This window comes from Pan troglodytes, chromosome 19 (assembly GCF_028858775.2).
Source record: "Pan troglodytes isolate AG18354 chromosome 19, NHGRI_mPanTro3-v2.0_pri, whole genome shotgun sequence".
Taxonomy (NCBI): domain Eukaryota; kingdom Metazoa; phylum Chordata; class Mammalia; order Primates; family Hominidae; genus Pan; species Pan troglodytes.
Genome location: NC_072417.2, coordinates 50,714,586 through 50,732,667, shown reverse-complemented (window position 1 = coordinate 50,732,667; position 18,082 = coordinate 50,714,586). Strand labels below are relative to the sequence as shown.

The window sequence follows — 18,082 nt, the reverse complement described above, 5'->3', positions numbered from 1 at the left end:
GGGGTTCAGCACACTAGCACTAGTGAAGGGTTGGGGGCCCAGAGGCCTTGGCTTACCTCTTACTAAAATGTGCATTGCCCAGGGCAGGGCCCCGCTAGAGCTGGGACCATCATTGGCCTGACCTGTGGTTTGTTTCTCTGCCAGGAAGCCCCTCTGGATTTGACTCCAGTTACAAAACTCTCCTTCCTCACAAACTTTCTTACAGTGCTGCCGCTCGCACCCTATAAATTGCTTCCACTCAGCCCCGCTCCATCCCCGGGAGCTCCCTTTCCTCTTCTTCTTAGTTTCTGCTGCTCATCCTTTCCCCACCCTGAATATTATACTTTGGAGTAGGGGCCTTGGGCTGTGTATTCTGGTCCCACAGGCCTTGCATTGTGTCTCTGTTCTTTGTGATTCCTTCTGGAATGGGTTTTGATTTCAGAGGCTGCACATAAGGCCCTTGGAAATGTTCCTGGGAAACATGTTCAGGTGGCTTCCTCTACACACCCAGCATAGACCAGCCCTCTACAAGGCCTCTTTGCAAGGCCCTTTGAGTCCCTGTTCATGCCACCCAGACAGGAGGACTCAGGCATCACTGGTCCAGCTGGGCTGCAGTTTCCAGGGAGTAGTTCCCTTTCCTATTTTATATCAAGGTTGTACAAAATTGCCATTTCCAGCCTCTGACAGGAGTCTTTTTATAAATGATAACCCTGGCCCAAAGCAGAGAGATGTGCGTCAGTTCATGTGGCCTCACTGCCAGTTAAACTCTGAGTATTGTTGGGCTCTTTGCTTTTTTTTTTTTTTTTTTTTGAGACAGAGTCTTGCTCTGTCACCCAGGCTGGAGTGCAGTGGCATGATCTCGATTCAGTGCAGTCTTGACCTCCCAGGTTCATGTGATCCTCTTACCTCAGCCTCCTGAGTAGCTGGGGCTACAGGCGTGCATCACCATGCCTAGCTAATTTTTGTATTTTTTGTAGAGACGGGGTTTCACCATGCTGCCCAGGCTGGATTGGGCTTGTTGAAATGTTGAAAATAGGTCATGGACCCTTGTGATGATTTGGGGCTGGGAGCTGTGCCTGTCATTCATGACCTGGGCCAGCAGACTCGCATTATGGACAAGTCCCTTCTCCCCACACAAAGGAAGACATACACCGCATAGTCCATTTCATTTCAGCTCCTGATGGCATCTGACCGCCGTGGACACTTTCCAGTGGTCTGGCTTTTGGGTGGAGAGTAGAGCGGGGGATGATCTGTGCCAGTTGGTCACTCCTTGGATATTGGAGTTATTTCCACTGGTCTTGCTGCTCCTCTGTTTTGATTTTCATTAGCTCATTTCACCTCAGTGAATTCTGGAGCCTGGCCGGTTTTGTGCCTCCTCTTTGCCAGTGGATCATCAGAACAACCCCTTTTGTAGCAGTTCCCAGGTTTTTTCAGAAGTGGTGAATCCATGCCTTGCCATTCCTGGATTATTCCATGTCATGTCAGATCATTCATCAAATAAATATTGAGACATGTCATGTGATGCATTCTGTGCTGAGCACCATCAGGAATACAAAAAGGTAACCACACGTTGTTTCTGCTCCTGAGGAGCTTCCAAGTGTTTAAAAAAAAAAAAAAAAAAAGACTTCTTATTAAGCCTCAATCACTCATGTGATTTGGGCCTGTCTCCCAGCCCAGTCCTGGCTGATGAATCAACATTCTTGTGCCTCGGGTGCCTCTTTTCCTGCCACCTGCCCCAGAAGTGGAATCTGTGGAGTGACCTTCCTTAGATATGGACTTGTCAGACGTGGGAACTCCAGAAGCCAAGCTCTGGGGCCAGGACCCAGATCCTCCTAACCACCCACCTTGTGCTCCGTTGCAGAAATGGCAGCGACGGTTCTTCATCCTTTACGAGCACGGGCTCTTGCGCTACGCCCTGGATGAGATGGTAAGTGTTATCCTTGCCCACTCCCTGTCCCCAGCCTTCACCAAGTCCCTCCATTACAGTGCCCTTGCGTTGTCATGTGAGAGCACAGCAGCCATGTGCTCCTGCTTGTGTCTGTTTGGGAGCGTGGAAAGTTTTGAAGAACTTGTGGCACCTGCTGGAGACAGCTTTAAAAACCCAGACCTTTGGTTTGAAACATCATCTTCTGTGGTCTTGAGTGAGAGGAAGAAGTGAGGGAGGAAGTCATTTCTGTTGAAGGCTAATAGTGTGGACTTCAGCAGAGCACTCCTGGTTAGGGGAAAGCAAGGGCAAAGTCCTGGATCACGTGTGCAGGCTGTGGACCTGTGGGCGTGGGGCGGGGGCTGGCCCTGGGGCTGGCACACGTGCTCACGCACCTAGTCCTGGGGTTGCCTGTCAGTTCTGCGACTGTAATTGGTTTTGCTTGTCTCATTTGAGCTTGGCTTAGTTTTCCGAGCTGACTTCAGAGGCCTCCTGGTCACAAGGTCATCGTTCTTCTGGTCACTAAACCAGGCAGACAGGCTTCTTCCTCCTCCCCACCTCCCTGGTTTTCCAGTTGCTTCCTGGGCTGGATGAGTGTTTGCTGCTGTTGCCCCAGAGGCCAAACCTGAAAATCAACTAGGTGGAATTTCTGGCTTTTCTTTTTCCACCCATTTTATCTCCTGACTTTTTCTCTAAAGGAGATTAGTCTCTCCTAATTAATCTAAAGTAGGACTGCATTCCAAACTTTGTAAAGGGTTGAAGATGCGAGATTTGATCGCCTTTTCCAGTTCCACTTGGTGGGTGAATGTTTGTGTGCCCATATGTGCAGCATTTTAAAATTGGGGCTGTCCTGGAAAGCCTAGTCTCACTATGTAAAATAGGCAGCCCCTGCCTATCCTACCCAGAGTTTGTTTCTTTGCTGCAGGGGCGAGACAGACTCTGGAAGTATGAGTGGAGATAACTGTCCCTAGACCTGCCTTCCAGACTGCGGCAGGGGGTGGCGGGGGTGCCTGGGATTTTTGGGTGGTCATTACAGCTCACATGTGCAAAGGTCAGAAGTGGGCGTGTTTGTACTCGAGTCCTAACCTTTGTGATGTGATATGTTTTCTACTTTTGTTTCTGGGGTGAATGAAGAGGATGGTACCATAATCCTGTATCAACTGTCACCTCACTGGTTCCTACTTAAAAAGAATTGTCTTCCTTTTCATTCTTTCCGGTGAGCATATTTGTACATCATGATTAGAGCATAGGGGGTTTTTGCTATGGGAACGTCTGTGCTCCAGGGTAGTGTACTGGAGGTGAGCACCGATTGTGGACTTGGCTGGAAGTAGGAGCAGGGAGACAAAGCATTTGGACACTCCGTTCCTTTGAGGCAAGAAAGCAGACCTGGAGGATTAGACTTCACACTTCGTGTTCTCCTGGCTTAGCCCTTACACAGGGAGTAGCCCTGGGGTCAGAGCTGGGCTCCTGCAGCTGTGAGGTTTATCTTGCCTCCCTGTGGCTGACTGACTGGCTAAGTCCTGCAATTGACTTAACAGTATCAGAGGAGCCTCAAGAGGTCACTGGATTACATTCAGGCTGGGCTGGGTCATGAACCATCCCAAAAAAACAAAGTTCCCTGCACTGTTTCCTTGGGGACTGATAATTTCGGTCAGGAAATCTTTCTTTAGGTCTAACTAAAGTCCAGCAAAATCCATTATTCCCTCTGGCTCAGTTGCACAAGCACAAAGAGGGTAGCTTCTGGGGACGCCTTGGTGCTGGCACAAGTGCAGAGCACATGCTGCCTCCCAGGCGCGGCTTCTGGATAATTGAGGCCGCTTAGCCAGGAGCACCGACACTTCACAGTGCACTGTGGTCTCCCAGCAACCTGGATATGAGTTGCGTATTATTTCATGGAGTGCTCAGGCAGAGGTGGGACTGTGCCAGGGATGTGGGGAAAGAAAGAAGTCCCAGGGAAAACTTGGACTGAGAGAGGGCATGGGGGCAGGCCCAGAGCTGGGAGTTTTGGGCCACGGGCTGCTTTCTGGCAGATGACCTGGGAGCTGGAGAAACTGACCCAGTGAGCCCATCAGTAAATACTGCTTTGCCCAGCCGAGGCTGTGGAGGGGTTTCCCTGTTGTATCAGGAAGGTCACAGGGGAAGGTTGCAAGGAGGCACTTGGGGTAGAAGCCAGGTGGGAGGAGGCAGAGGCTGGAGAGATTTCTCTAGCACCCAGTGCTCTGCATCAGGGTTTGCTCCTCAGAGCCACTCCCCAGAGTGAGCAGGCAGCCTGTAGCCCAGGAGCTCCAGCTTAACGGTCAACCGCCCTGAGCTGAGAGTCCCACCCCAAACAGGCTGGCAGGATCCTGAGACCTGGAGCAGGAAAACTCCATTTCAGGTAGGCTTATGTGTGGGTGAACTCCAGCCAAGCTGGAAGCTTCCTTTGTGAGTGCCTGGAAATAGACCAGTGGTCCTCAGCATCATGCCTCCCAGGGCCACTGGCCATGTCTGGAGTCATCCTTGATTGTCACACCTGGGGCAGGAATGCTGCTGGCATCTAGTGGGTGGAGGCCAGGGATGCTACTGAATCTCCTTCACAGAACAGCCCCCGGAACAAGGAAGGCTCCAGCCCAAAATGTCAACAGTGCCAAGGCCAAGAAACTGAGCAGTTTCGACAGGGGTTTATTTAAATTCTTGTTTATTTTTAAAAATGAAAATGTAAATGTGATTTGCTATTAGCTCTGCTCTTAAACAGCACAGGACTCACCTGTCAGATTTCCTGGAGTGAGGGGGATGATGGTGCAGTGCCAGTCGTAGAATGGGGTGGGCCTGTTTCTGATCTAGAGAGGTCTACGGGGTTCCCCTGCACACCAGGCAACCACAGGGCCTGCAGAACTGCTTGTGTGTGTGTGTACCAGGGAGCACATAGGTGGCACTCCCTCCGTGGTGCCCTCAGACCGTGATGTTGCAAAGCAATCCCTACCTGGGCATTTGTCTCCAAAAGCAGCAGCTCTAAGCAGCCCGTGGCTACCTCTGACCCTCCCAGGCTCATATAATAAACTGTAGCATTTTATGGCTGGTCTGTGCCCTCTACACTCAATCAGCATCTATTTCGAATTGTTACTGACTTATATGATGTTACCATTTGATTTCATTTGCTTGAGTGTTATCTTGCCAACTAGACTGACTTCTTGTTGTTGTTGGGCCCGTGATAATTCTTGGTGTGTCTCCCCATTGTCTAGCATAGGGTTTGGGCGGCACAAATCTAGCCAGGTGTTCTGTAAATATGTGTGGAGTTGAACTACCAACTTTGTAAATGCCTTGCTGCATAATTTCTGCTCCCAGCTCGAAAAACCTTAAGACAGGGCGGGTAGGAAAAGAGAGAAGATAGGAAAAGGGATGTTCCTCGGAGGGAGATTAGCAATGTAGTGACCTTTAGGGATTACTTAGCAGAAGGGAGAAAACCTCCCAAGAGCTCCAGATAACTGGGATGGGGAAAATTCGGTTACCTCAGCCCCACTGGGTTGGGACCTGGAGAAGAAGGTGGACATCAGGAGGTCACAGCGTGCAGGAGAAGGAGGAAGGCAGCAGCAGTCCCTGGATCTGGGGACAGTGGCTTCGGGAAGCCCTTTCTGCTTGGGGACTTCTGCTGGGGCTGGGGCTGCTGGACTTCATCCAGTTCCGGAAGCTGACCATTGCCTCTCCAGGCAGCCCTGAGATGGGACTAACTTTGGGGAATCTCTTTTCCTTTTTTGGGAAATTTCTTTCTCGATACACCCACGTACCCTGTAACTGGTGGGTGTGGAGGAGAGGCAAATTTCCCGAAAAAGGAAAAGAAATTTCTCAAATGCAGGCTGAGGTGAGGTGGGGTCCGGGCAGCCTCACAGACAAGTAAAAGCCTGAGAGATTTGGCTGGGCCCCTGGTTTTTCAGGAGTGGACAAAGCAACAATCTAGAAACCCAGATTGCTGCCTCTGTCCTCTGCCTTTGTTTCTCCACCTGTAAAGTGCTGCCCATGATTTTACCTAATTCTGTCACCAAGTTTTTGGGGACTGATGTCGAGCTGAGGTGTGGATGTCACCAGACATCACTAGAAGGCTCTTGGGAGGAGCTCCAGGTCTAGAAGGAGAGTGGGAGCACCAGGAGTTTGGGGTGGAGCAGGCCAGGCCATGAGGCTTTGGGATTCTCAAGGGCCTGCTCTCCAAGGCAAAAAGCTGATCAAATGCTTTTTCCAATTTTTTTTTTTTTTTTTGAGACGGAGTTTCGCTCTTGTTGCCCAGGCTGGAGTGCAATGGCGCAATCTCGGCTCACAGCAACCTCCGACTCCCAGGTTCAAGCCATTATCCTGCCTCAGCCTCCGGAGTAGCTGGGATTACAGGCATGGGCCACCATGCCCAGCTAATTTTGTATTTTTAGTAGAGATGGGGTTTCTCCATGCTGGACAGGCTAGTCCTGAACTCCAGACCTCAGGTGATCCGCCCGCCTCGGCCTCCCAAAGTGCTGGGATTACAGGCATGAGCCACCGTGCCCGGTCTGTTCGAATGTTTTTAACTGTGGTAAGTACACTGGAAATTCACCATCTTAATCGTTTTTAAGTGTGCAGTTCAGTGGCATTAAGTACATTCACATTGTTGCACAACCACCACCACCGGTCTCTCTCCAGGACCCTTTTCAACTTGCTAACTGAACTGTGCACCCATTGAACTATAACTCCCTTCCCCAGCCCCTGGAAACCCCCATGCTATTCTCTGTCTCTATGAATTTGACTCCTCCAGCACCTCACATAATTGGGATCATGCAGTATTTGTCCTTTGTGACTGGTGTATTTCACTCAGCATAAGGTCCTGAAAGATCATCCTGGTTGGTGTCAGAATTTCCTCCCTCCTGATTGTGGTAGGTCTGATGATCTTGGACCATGTCTGCTGACCCCAAGCCTCTCACACATGGAAGCCATGGAGAGACTGAGGCCACCTTCTGTGGCAGGCATGGTGCTGAGGGCCGGCCTCCATGGTGTGGAGCTGTGCTCCAACCTAGCCTGGAGAGTCCTTGAGCATCACGAGAGATGAGAGCTGCCTGACTGTGTAGGGGCTGTGCTAAGGACTCATAATCTCAGCTCACATCCTCAGACATAGTAGAGAAAACACTTCTAGCTCTTGGATATGTGCCTTTTTCAGGGGCAACCTGGGAGTTTGTCAGTCCCGTAAGATGTGAAGTTCCAGCCTGAGAAATTAATTTGGGGTGCCTGTGTACTTGTGTATAAAGTAAACAGGCTTGGTCCAAAGGATCTTCAGAGCACTCCAAGTGCAGACAGGTTAGGATTCTGGTTTATTTTGAGTTTGCTTCCTATAGGAGAGTGTCCAGGAGGTTGCCTTGTTCTTGGGACCTCTGCTCACCTCACTCTTGACAAATTTCTGCAACTTTTGGTGGTATTAAAGCCATGAGCAGCCCAACGTTGCCTAGGCCTGTGAGAGCCTAGGAGGAGGGGCATTGCCGCTGAGCCCTGCTGTCTTTAGGATCTATCATTTGAGGTTTCTCTCCCTTTTCTGCAGCTGATCGCCCAGTTCCCGTTGCTCCCTAAGCCATTTTTTTGCAGATGTTGCCCTGCATCAGAACCTGCAGGGCGATGCTGGGAAACCAGTTTAAATAACCACTTTGTGTGTTTTTTTTGTTGTTGTTTTTGTTTTTGTTTGTTTGTTTTTGAGATGGAGTCTCACTCTGTCGCCAGGCTGGAGTGCAGTGGCGTGCCCTTGGCTCACTGCAACCTCCGTCTCCCGGGTTCAAGTGATTCTCCTGCTTCAGCCTCCCGAGTAGCTGGAACTACAGGCCCGCGCCACCATGCCCGGCTAATTTTTTGCATTTTTAGTAGAAACGGTTTCATCGTGTTAGCCAGGATGGTCTCGATCTCCTGACCTCGTGATCCACCCGCCTCGGCCTCCCAGAGTCCATGTGATTTCTAACCACTCCATTTGAGAACTGCTGCTTCAAGCTCTGACTTTGTTTCCTCTAGCTCGGAGCTTTCCCAGGCAGGCGAGAGGAACCATCTGCTCCTCCTTGGTGCTGAGGCACCTCCCGGGCATCTGATTCTTTGGGAACCATAGTGGCTGCTGTGTCCGTAACAGAGCGGTTGAGAGGACACTAGGCCATGGAAGGCCTCTTCTGTGGTGAAGCTCATACCTTTCAGGACCCACATGAACACATGCAGACTAAATCCCTAGCAGAACCATGATGTGTAGGCTCTTAAAGGCGGTGGGTGGTTGGGGAGGCAGAGAAGTCTTCTGGGAGGAGACAGGTGGCACTTGGCTGCCTTTCCGCTCATCACAGAGATTCGGGAGGAGCCATGTGCCCGGCCGGGGCTCCTTGCTGGCACTTTCTGCCCATTCTCTATCCTACTTCTCACAATGGTAGATACCATGTCCATTTCACAGTTGAAAGGACTGAGGCCCAGAGAGATTGCGAGGTGGCTCAACTAATGAGTGACAGACCTTGATGTGTAGGCAAGGCAGACTCCTGCTGAGAGAGGGATGGTGTCTTTCCTTCACCAAGTGATCTTGTCCTTCACATTCAGAGAGGCCGCTCCACCAGCACCTGCTGCCTCGTGCGGGTGGAAAATAGGGCTTGCTGGAGGCCAGGCAGGGCTCTCAGTGTCCTTCCTGACCCTCTGGCTTGTCTGTTGCTGCAGACTGACCCAAGTATAGTAGCTGACCTGTGTCTTTATTAATGCCATTGAACCAAGCTAGCTGCAGGCCTGCAACGCTGTAGGGTCCACCTGCCTTCTTTACTACATGGGCATATGAATATATATTCAGAGAGATTTACAGAAATCAGAACAATAAGAACATAGAGCCTGTAACTGTCTGAGAGGCAGAGAAGCTTCCTCAGGCCTGGAGACCCTTCATGTTTAAAGGACAGGAAGGGGCAAGACAGGGAACCAGGGAAGATGTTTTATGGGTCAGTCTTATACTTTCAGGTTTAGCTTTAAATCTGTCATGTTTCAGCCTTGCCCTGGCCTTTGTGCTGAGGTCCTGGTCACAAGGGAAAGGAGGCAGGTCCTGTTGTGTGGTGCGTGGAGCCCGAGTACCTTAGGGAGGGCTTGTTGGAGTGGGGTCAGTAACTGTGGGGTCACCCAGGCCCTCTCTCCCTGTGTAGGCACCTCCTGGGCTATTCGGACCACAGGAAGCCCTGTGTTCTTTCCTCCTCTGCTCGGCTGCTCATTTCTATTTCTGTGCTGTGTGTTTTCAAAATCAGATCATTTAAAAAAACAACTTTGGACTCGGGTGTGTTTTCATCTTTACATGAGCCCCATGAGCAAGGTATGAGGGGCTGTTAATGGGGGAGGTAGCCCCCCCAGGCCCTCCCCATGCATCGCATTCCCGCGGAGTCCCTAGGTGCTTTCAGACTTTTGGTTGAGAGACTTCGGTCTTTAAGTGGAATTCTGCACGGAGTCTTAATACAAGTTTTAAAATGTATACAGTCAGGTGCTGCTTTATTTGAAGTTTTGGAATATTTCTGACCCCTCCCTCATCAACAACCCCTGCCCCTGGCAGCTGCAGAAAAGAATACACACTGACGACTGGGTGTGGTGGCTCACGCCTGTAATCCCAGCACTTTGGGAGGCCGAGGTGAGCAGATCACGAGGTCAGGAGATCGAGACCATCTAGCTAACACGGTGAAACCCCATCTCTACTAAAAATACAAAAAAATTAGCCAGGCATGGTGGCGGGTGCCTGTACTCCCAGCTACTCTGGAGGCTGAGGCAGGAGAATGGCATGATCCCAGGAGGCAGAGCTTGCAGTGAGCTGAGATCACGCCACTGCACTCCAGCCTGGGCAGCAGAGTGAGACTCTGTCTCAAAACAAAAAGGAATACACACTGACCAGACCGGACCAACCTCCTTCTCTGCGGAATTATCCAGGTGCCCAGAGGCCCAGATCACAGACCTGTTCAGGAAAGGCACCTCTTCTTGTGCAATCATTTGATGATTTTTCCAAATGAAAAATTTATTTTTTAAAGATTTCCCAAAGTAGTCAATGTCTTCAAGCTCTTTGCCAGTGGTGACTGGTGAATGAGCAGTGCCAGTGTTTATAGGTGAACTCTCAGGCACACGGAGGCTTGTGTTCACAAGGAGAAGTGGCTGGGCCCGGAGCACAGTCTATTGGCTTTCAGGGCTGGCATGGCCACGAGATTCCAGAAATTGAGGACAAGCCAAGGGTGTTGAGAAGGTTCTTCCAGGGTGTTGAGGATTTTTTTACCCCTGCCCTCCACCCAACTTGACTTTTCAGGACACAGAGCCTTAGATGAGTCCCCATCCCGTCTTGATTTGGTCATGACAATTGAGATGTTGCCTATTTGTAACAATGAATTCCTTAATGAAGGAAGGTAGATTCTTGGCTGGAAGATGAGGTCTGAACCAGTGCGGTGGAGTCTGTGTGATGCTCTTTTCAGCAGCAGGGAGTTGGTGGGATAATAAGTGGGGCAGGGAGGGCCCTGCTCGACTGAGCTTCCTGTAGGCCACTTCGCCTTAGAGCATCTGTGGCCAGATTTAAGTTATTTTGAAACAGTAAAGGTGAGTGAGCCAGGTCTGGGTGCAGGTGAACCCAGGTGGGATGGAAACGCTTCCTAAGTGCTGTGAAAGTAGAGGGTAGGGGTCATAAGGGAAGCTCAGAGCTGTTTGCTGACAAGTGACACCCACTTTTTTTTACCTGAAGTGTAATTTACGGTGACTCATGAAAGTTCACCCATTTGAGTGGAGCACGTAGAGGTCAGAGCATTCTCTGTACCTCCGTGGGAGCTTCAAGATGGATGTTCTCTGGAAACTGGAGGCTGAGCTTTAAGCCCCCTCCCTTCCTTTTGTCATAGTTGGGAGGTGGGGGGAGAAGAGCTAATGACAGGTCCGGGAAGGGCTTGGGACCCAGTCTTATAAGTCTCTTGGACGCGGAACTGTTAGGCAGGGGCAGGTTCTGCCTTTGGGAGCTTTCTTGTTGTTTGCACCTCTGCCCAAAGGCCCAAGTGACATTTCCCACACTGAAAGAATCAGGGAATGGAAGCCAGCAATGGTTAATCATGGGGCTGTGTGGACCAAAAACAGCCAACTCCTGAGGGTGACAGTTGGGGGTTCCCACTGTGACCTGATCCAGACCTTCCATTTTGTAGTGAGGAAGCTTAGCTAGGGGGAGGGGGAGGGAGTGACTGAACCACAGATGTGGACAAGCAGCCGGGTCCCTGGATCTCCTGTCCCGACTTAGAGCCTGGGAGTTGCCCTTCAGGGAAGGAAAGAGGGAGAGGGAAGTGTGTGGGGCAGTTTGAATGTTCTGTGCCTCCAGTATTAGATGTTCTGCACCTCCAGTGTTGGAGTCATACGTGGATGGCTGAGCCCTGTAGAGGGAAGAAATTGGAGCAGAACGTGCCAGAGTGAGCAGGCAAAGAGGATCAGAGGAAGGGACCTCTGCAGGTCACCCTGAGTCATTCTGGAGAGCCAAGAGAAGACACAGGTTGGCCCTGGCCAGACGCGAGTCCTCCCTGTGTTCCTAACCCGAGGACACCTGTCAGAGCATGCGGAGCACCTTGCCCTTAACTTCCACGAGGATCTCCCTCTACAGGACGGTGAGCGCCTCTAGGCAGCACTGGTGTCTGCCTGCGTAGACAGGGCACATGTTGGCTGGCTGGCGAATCAGGCAGCTGTCCTCCCCAGCTCTTTCTTGCTTGAGTTTCTGATGTAAAGATTTCAGGTAGGCCACTCCCAAAAGTCCCCCTTCTTTGAATCTCAGGCCGCACTGAGAGGATTTGGTGACCTCAGGTGCCCAGTGAGTGCCTTTCTGTCTCATCAGGACTGTCCCGTGCGCTTACCTTCCTGTTACATAAGTGGTGAGTCAAGGACACAAAATGGGAATTAGCTGCCCGCCTGTGTTCAGGGCTATAATGAGATACCCACATTCTCTCTCTGCCTTCCCTGTGTTGCCTGAGTGGAGTGACTGCTGGCCACCCACAATTAATTATCAAGGGGCTGAAGAGGGGTTCCACCTGGTTGTCCACTTAGGTGCTCTCTGTTCAGACTTTTGCCATGTGCACAGCTCTTTCAGTGATGGAAGGTGATGGGAGCGGCGAGAGCTGTCGTGAGGGTGAAGGGGTTTCTGTGGCCCACACCCCGCACTGGGGAGGCAGCCAGGAAGATGGGCTGTGATTGGCACCCTTGCTGGTCTATCTTCAGAGCTGTGGGTGGACTTCTTTGCAGCAGCTGTGACGGTACCCTGCAGCGTGAAGGCTCGTGATAACGTACTGGGCGTCTCCCTCCCACACAGAGAGAAATGACTTTAGATATTAAGAAAGTGAAAAGCTTGGAATAGTTGGTTAGGAAACTAATTAAGTAAGAGCGGGGAAAGAAGTGTCAAAAAAAGTCATTTCATGGGAGTTGCAACAGAAAATATTTAGGGTTGAAAAAGCAAAGCCACATGGCTGGTGCTAGTGTCTTCACGTGTTTGTGCAGTGCTCACACACTTGCACAAACAGGGGTGGCAGCATGGAGCCAGACTGCAAAGTCCCCCAGGGGCACATCCCTTCCACTCTCACCTTTTAGGCTTCCCCTTGCTCTGCCCCCTACTCAGATCCCCACCTGCCTGGCCATGTCTTTTGCCTGGGGCATTCCTGGAAAATATATCATGTCCAAAAACAGTCTGATGAGCTGATCCACGTAGGGCACCACTTCTGGCAGGCAATGTAGTATGTTAGTGTCTTAACCTCTCCTGGCCTCTGCAAGACTGTTTTTCAGAAAAATCTTTTCTTTGGCCGGGAAGGAAATGTTCTTTATGGTGGGGAAAACTGTCTGAACCCGGGGAGCAGTTGCACTGGTGGGATCTCAGAGATGCAGGTCAGCAGCACAGGGACCTTAGGAAGGAGGTGTCCTTCACCTTATGCCATGTACTGGCCTGAGGGCTGGTCCAGCCCACACACAGGCACGGACCAGTCACTTGCAAACATCTGCCCTCAGTGTGTCAGAATCGAACTCCAGGGTGGCTTCCTTTGTGGGAGGTGCCAGTCACAGCACACAACATGGCAGGTGTGTTTGTTTCCTGTGGCCACTGTAACAAGTTGCCACAAACTTAGTGGCTTAAAACAACACATCTTTGTTCTCTGATGGCTCTGGAGGTTGAGTCTCCAAAATGAGTACCACTTGGCTAAGGTCCAGATGTGGGCAGGGCAGCTTCCTTCTGAGGTCCCGGGGGAGAATCCCCTCTCCACTGTTTGCAGGCTCCAGTGGCCACCTGCCTTCCTTGGCTCGTGGCCTCTTCCTGTCACCACTACAGTCTCTTGCTCCTGTCATCACATTTCCTTATCCTGTTTGTCACATTTTCCTCTGCCTCCCTCTTAGATCAGAATCTGGATGACTTTTTCTTTCATTTTTTATTTTTTAGAGATTGGGGTTTTTTTGTCACCTATCCTGGAGTGCAGTGGCGCAGTCATAGCTCACTGCAGCCTTGAGCTCCTGGGCCCAAGTGGTCTTCCTACCTGAGCCTTTCGAGTATCTGGGATTACAGATACTCCGGTGTTGAGCTCTGGGGAGTTCAGCAGGGCTAAGTAGGACTTGTGAGGGCTGCTGCTAGGTGTGAGGTGTAGGCGTGAGAAACGGGGAAAGGAAGATGGGGCCACCAGAGACTGCCCTGATGGATGACATAGTCACCACCTAGGTATCAGCATCACCCCACTTCCAGAGCATTTGTGTTTTCAGTGCGAAGCAGGATCAGGGAATGTCATTGCTGGAAAGGACCTGGAAGAGCCAGCCCCGTCCTCAGTTGGGGGCGATGGAGAAGTGGCTTTTGCTCCGGTTGGGGCAGTGTGGAGCCTGGCACTGCAGAGCTTTGAAGGTTTCCCTGACTCAAGTCAGCGTGGAAGCTGAGCCCCTCAATGTGTAGAGCGCAGCAGACACGACGCCCGGCCTCCTGTTCACTGATTCAACCCCAGGGGGAGGTGGGGAGACAGAAAAGACTCCTTGTCCTTGAGCAGTGTCATCTTGTTGGTGAGACTGGTTTTGTGTTTCTCACGTGTGAGGTGCAGACAGGCATGGTGTTGCAGACCAAGACCTTGGGGCACGAAGGTGAAGGAACAGGGACAGAGCAGGTGGAGGAGGAGAGAGACTCCCTGGAGCCACAAGGCTCTGAGGGACTGTGCTGTCCCAGCTGTGACCTACCTCCAACCAGCCGCACTAAGGCAGGCTTGTCCCGCAGGGGCAGAAGGGTCTTACGGCCCCAACCCGTCCCCTGTCCTCATGAAGCTAATGCTTGCTTTTGGGCTTCTGTCTGTTCCTCTCCCTCAATGGAAGGGTGGTAGACGGGCTGCTCCACAAAGTCTAATAAGCAGTGAGTCATTGTCTTCCTCTGAGCCCACCAGGGTTGCACCTGGTGGCTGGGGAATGCTTTGTGATGCCCAGGGCCCAGCTGAGAAGCAGTGGTGTTGGGGTTCATCAGTGGTGTTGGCCGTCTGTCCGCAGGGTGCAGTGGCTGTCATGGGGCAAAAGTCCAAGGCTCACTTCCTCTGGACACTGAGTACAGTTTTTGGAACCAGCAAGCCTCTGTGATCAGTGTAGAGGTAAAAAGAAATCACACACAAACCACAGTGCTAGCGTCCTCACTGTGTTTGCATTTAATCCTGAAAATGGTCGCATGAGGAGAGCAGTAACTTGCCCAAAATCAGGGTTTTTCTGGGCGATCTGGGGGTTTTGCGTTGAGCCACAGGTTGGAGACCTGGTGGGTGGAGCTGCTCTGGCTCCATTCCCATTCTGTGAGCTGGGGCCCAGACACGCCCTAGCCTGAAGGTTTTGGAGCCTTACCTGGTTAATGTTTGAAGATCTCGGCTATGCCAGGATAAACTGGAGCAGGTATTTACACCTCTGCCAAGTGATGGGCCCTAACGCTGTCAGGTGGCCAATACCTGTGGAGCGTGCCGGCCACAGGGGAGCACAGGGCCAGGAGTCCTCTTGGCTTCATCCCCCAAGACAGCTGAGGTTTGAAGATCTCGGGGGCGGTTGGGGAGGGGGTGGGGTTTGACTTGCACCTGGATATGGAGGGCATGCTTGCCTGACCCTGACTTCCAGTGGGTTTTCAGCAAGAGACCCACCGAGGACGACCATATATTCTGGTCTCAGCAGCGGACCCAGAGGCCGTTCTAGCTGTATCTGAAGGGGCCATGAGAACGGTAGGTGTGGGGTGGTCTGGGAAGGAGGGTCTTTGGGGACATCATCTATTCCAGCCCTCACCTTTGACAGATGAGGAAACTGAGACCCAGGGGGCAGGCAGGGTCCCCACTATCACTCCCAGTAGGCTTCAGAGACAGATGCCGCTTGCTCCGTGCAGCATCCCTCCCTGCCTGGATTGGTGTGAACAGGGCAGTTGTCAGCGAGCAGTGAGCGACCAAGAGAGACACTCCTCAAGGCTCAGCCCAGCAGATGCTCTCGTGCGTATTAGGTGCTGGGTGACTGGGGGCTGAATGGAATGTGTTGGCCAGGGTCATGCGGCTGGTTGTCCCAGAACCATGGCTGGACAGCCGACCCTTTTCCAGTGCCCTTTTCACTACATCACATCCCTTGCGGTCCTCCTGGCCCTGCTTAAAGAGGCAGGGTTGGTGCGGCTCTCCCTCAGGAAAAACCGAGGGTGCAAAGAATGGGGAGGGTGAGAGGCTGTGATGAGAGACATGGACTTGCAGTGGGAGAGGTGGGATGTGTGTTGCAAGAACGCCTTGGGTTTCTTGTTTCTTGGGGCCTCCATTCCGAGATGGAGAAGAGAATACTATTTGTGCTCCACGAGAAAAGATTAGGAAAACAGCCCCGCTCCAGTGGACCTGGCAGCATTCTATATAAACATCGACATCTGGGAGAGAGGTCCAGTTGAATATTGTTGCAAATGGACTTGTGCTCTTTTCGGGTGATGCTATGGCGACCCACACTAGAGGAGGGTGCTGGAGCCCAGCGTCAGGCCAGGGCCCTCTGTGGGAACAACCCCTTAACTCCCTGGGCCCTGCCTGGCTTGCTTTGTTTGACTGCCTGTACCATCTTGTCGCTTCTTCCACCATATTCCCCATGGCATCCTCTCCCCACTCCAAAGATGGGTGGTGTAAGCCCTACAAAGTGGGGCAGATGGCTAGAGCCACAGGTGTCAGCCTCATTCACATCATCCATGTGGCCAGACTTCAGCTTCCTCTTTCTCATGGTCTGAGGCGTGTTATAGTCGTGTTAAATGTCCAGCACTAGAATTTTAGGGAAGGGGAGTGGCTGTGAATATATGTCAGGTGCACACTGTTTGGTCATCTGCTTGACTTGTGCTAGGCACTGTGATGTGCAGAATATGTCATTGTGACAGCTGCGTCCTCGAGGGTCAGGTTAGGTAGGTGGACACTTCTAATCTTTAGCCCCTCCCTTCTTAGTAGAGTGGGAGTGGGGGACGGAGAGGCCAGAGCCCAGTTGGTGGGAATTCCCGAAGGCTTCCCTCATCCTTTTCTTTCTCCTCGCTTGCTTCTATTCACGTTTTCTGTCTCCTGCAGCCCATGGGATCAGACCCTGCGCTGAGCTCCTTCACTGTGTGTCTGTTGCTGAAGTAAATGCAAGCCCTGTCCTTTCCAGAGCAGGAAAGGGGAGTAAAGTTCTCCTCCTGGGGTCATTTCACCCTTGTTTTCTATCTCTCTCTCTCTCTGTCTCCTACAGAGACTCTGCAGGGAAACACAGGTGTAGGTAATGTCAAAGGACATCCAACTTGTGTTCTAGGACCACAGCCTCGCCCTTTTGTCGTGGCCCCCACTGGGTGAGGAGAGCGCCCCGGCCACACCAGGGGTCAGTTGTCGATGGAAAGGAATAGACGTGCAAGTGTGCATTTACTGTTTGTTCTGTCACTTACCAGCCATTTGAGAAGTCCTGGGTGCTGTGAGGTGGACTGTGCAGTAATTTGAAGGGTGGGGAGGGGTAAGAGGGCTGTTGTATAGAAGTCTAGCCTTAGAGTAACACATTTGAATTTTGGATAAACGGGTGGCAACGGCCATGCTGGTTTCCTTCATATATTGTTAGCCTTTTCCTGGCTGGGAAAAAAGCATTTGCCTAATTTTAGAACACATCAGTCATTTGGTTGAAACATCCTATTTCCCCCAAAGTCAAGTGTTTGAATTGTAACAACTTTGGAGGCTTGGAAAGGATCTTCGCATAGTCCCTGCATGAACTCTCCTGCATTGGATGCCCTATCTGAGGAGTTTGACCTAGGAGTTAGGGAAACAATCTTTATTTCCAATGAAGAATTTTATGTATAAACACACCTAAAGAGAATTGTAAAATGCTTGACCTGAGGACCTTGGGAGCAGTCTCTCAGACCCTTAAAACTTATTCTGTATTCTCATTGGTGTAATAGTGGGGCAGTAGTTTGTTGTTGTTATTTTTTCCGGGGCAGGGGGATTACATAAGATTTACCCATTTGTCTCCCTATCATGCAATAGTTACCCTTGGATCTTACTGTGCTCCCTGATATATGTGAAGGTTGAAAATGGGCCAGATGGGAATTTTAAAGGCAATGAGGGGCTTTGATTTTTTTTTCAAAATAGTGTACGTACAGTAGTTCAAAAAGTCAGATATGTAACCACAAAGCTTATACTAAATGAGTTTTCTGCTCCATTTCTTCTTACTCCTGAGTCCTGTTCCCAGAGGAAGCCATTTCAGCTCTTCTAGCCAGAATACTCCGGTGCCTGCCTCTGTGTTTGTAAATAACTGGTTTTTACTGCTACTTCTTGAGTTTTAGAAGATATTATCTATTGGTTTTATACACCACAGATAGGATTTAGCTCTTTCATCGGCCTGGCTCCTTGCTCCTACCCAACTACCCTTGTTTTTCCTGGTAATGTTACTCACAGAGCTGGCCGTCCTCACGTTCCAGACTGACTCTGGCTGTCCTCCGGACCTGCTGCATAGCTCTCCATCTGGGCTTGACCTTCCCCATCATCCTGGGAAGCCTCTCTCTCTCTCTCTCTCTTCCCCCTTCTCCCCCACCTGTTTTTTTGTTTGTTCGTTTTTGTTTTTGTGGGGTTTTTTTTGGTTTGTGTTTTGGTTTTTGGTTTACTTCACTTGGTGAAACCTCTTGAGAAACGCACAGGGAGGAAAGGTTTTGTGGCCTTGCCTGTCTCAGGATGCCTGTCCTGTGCACACTCTTGACCAGGAGCTGGACTGGCTGTAGAATGTTAGATG

General features: G+C 51.1%; 1 protein-coding gene across 12 annotated transcripts in view; it reads left to right on the top strand.

The window, feature by feature from the left end:
• MPRIP (myosin phosphatase Rho interacting protein) overlaps nt 1-18,082 on the top strand; it is a 175,583-nt gene that overhangs the window by 33,677 nt on the left and 123,824 nt on the right. For 10 of the 12 annotated variants that reach the window (XM_063799697.1, XM_063799703.1, XM_063799696.1 and 7 more), the window contains exon 3: nt 1,841-1,906. The exons of 1 other annotated variant lie outside the window; for it this stretch is intronic. In XM_063799697.1, the coding sequence (XP_063655767.1) occupies nt 1,841-1,906 (66 nt within the window). Of the gene's footprint in view, nt 1-1,840; nt 1,907-3,051; nt 3,120-18,082 lie in introns of those variants that run through there. One more of the 12 variants, XM_063799702.1, reaches the window with a different exon arrangement.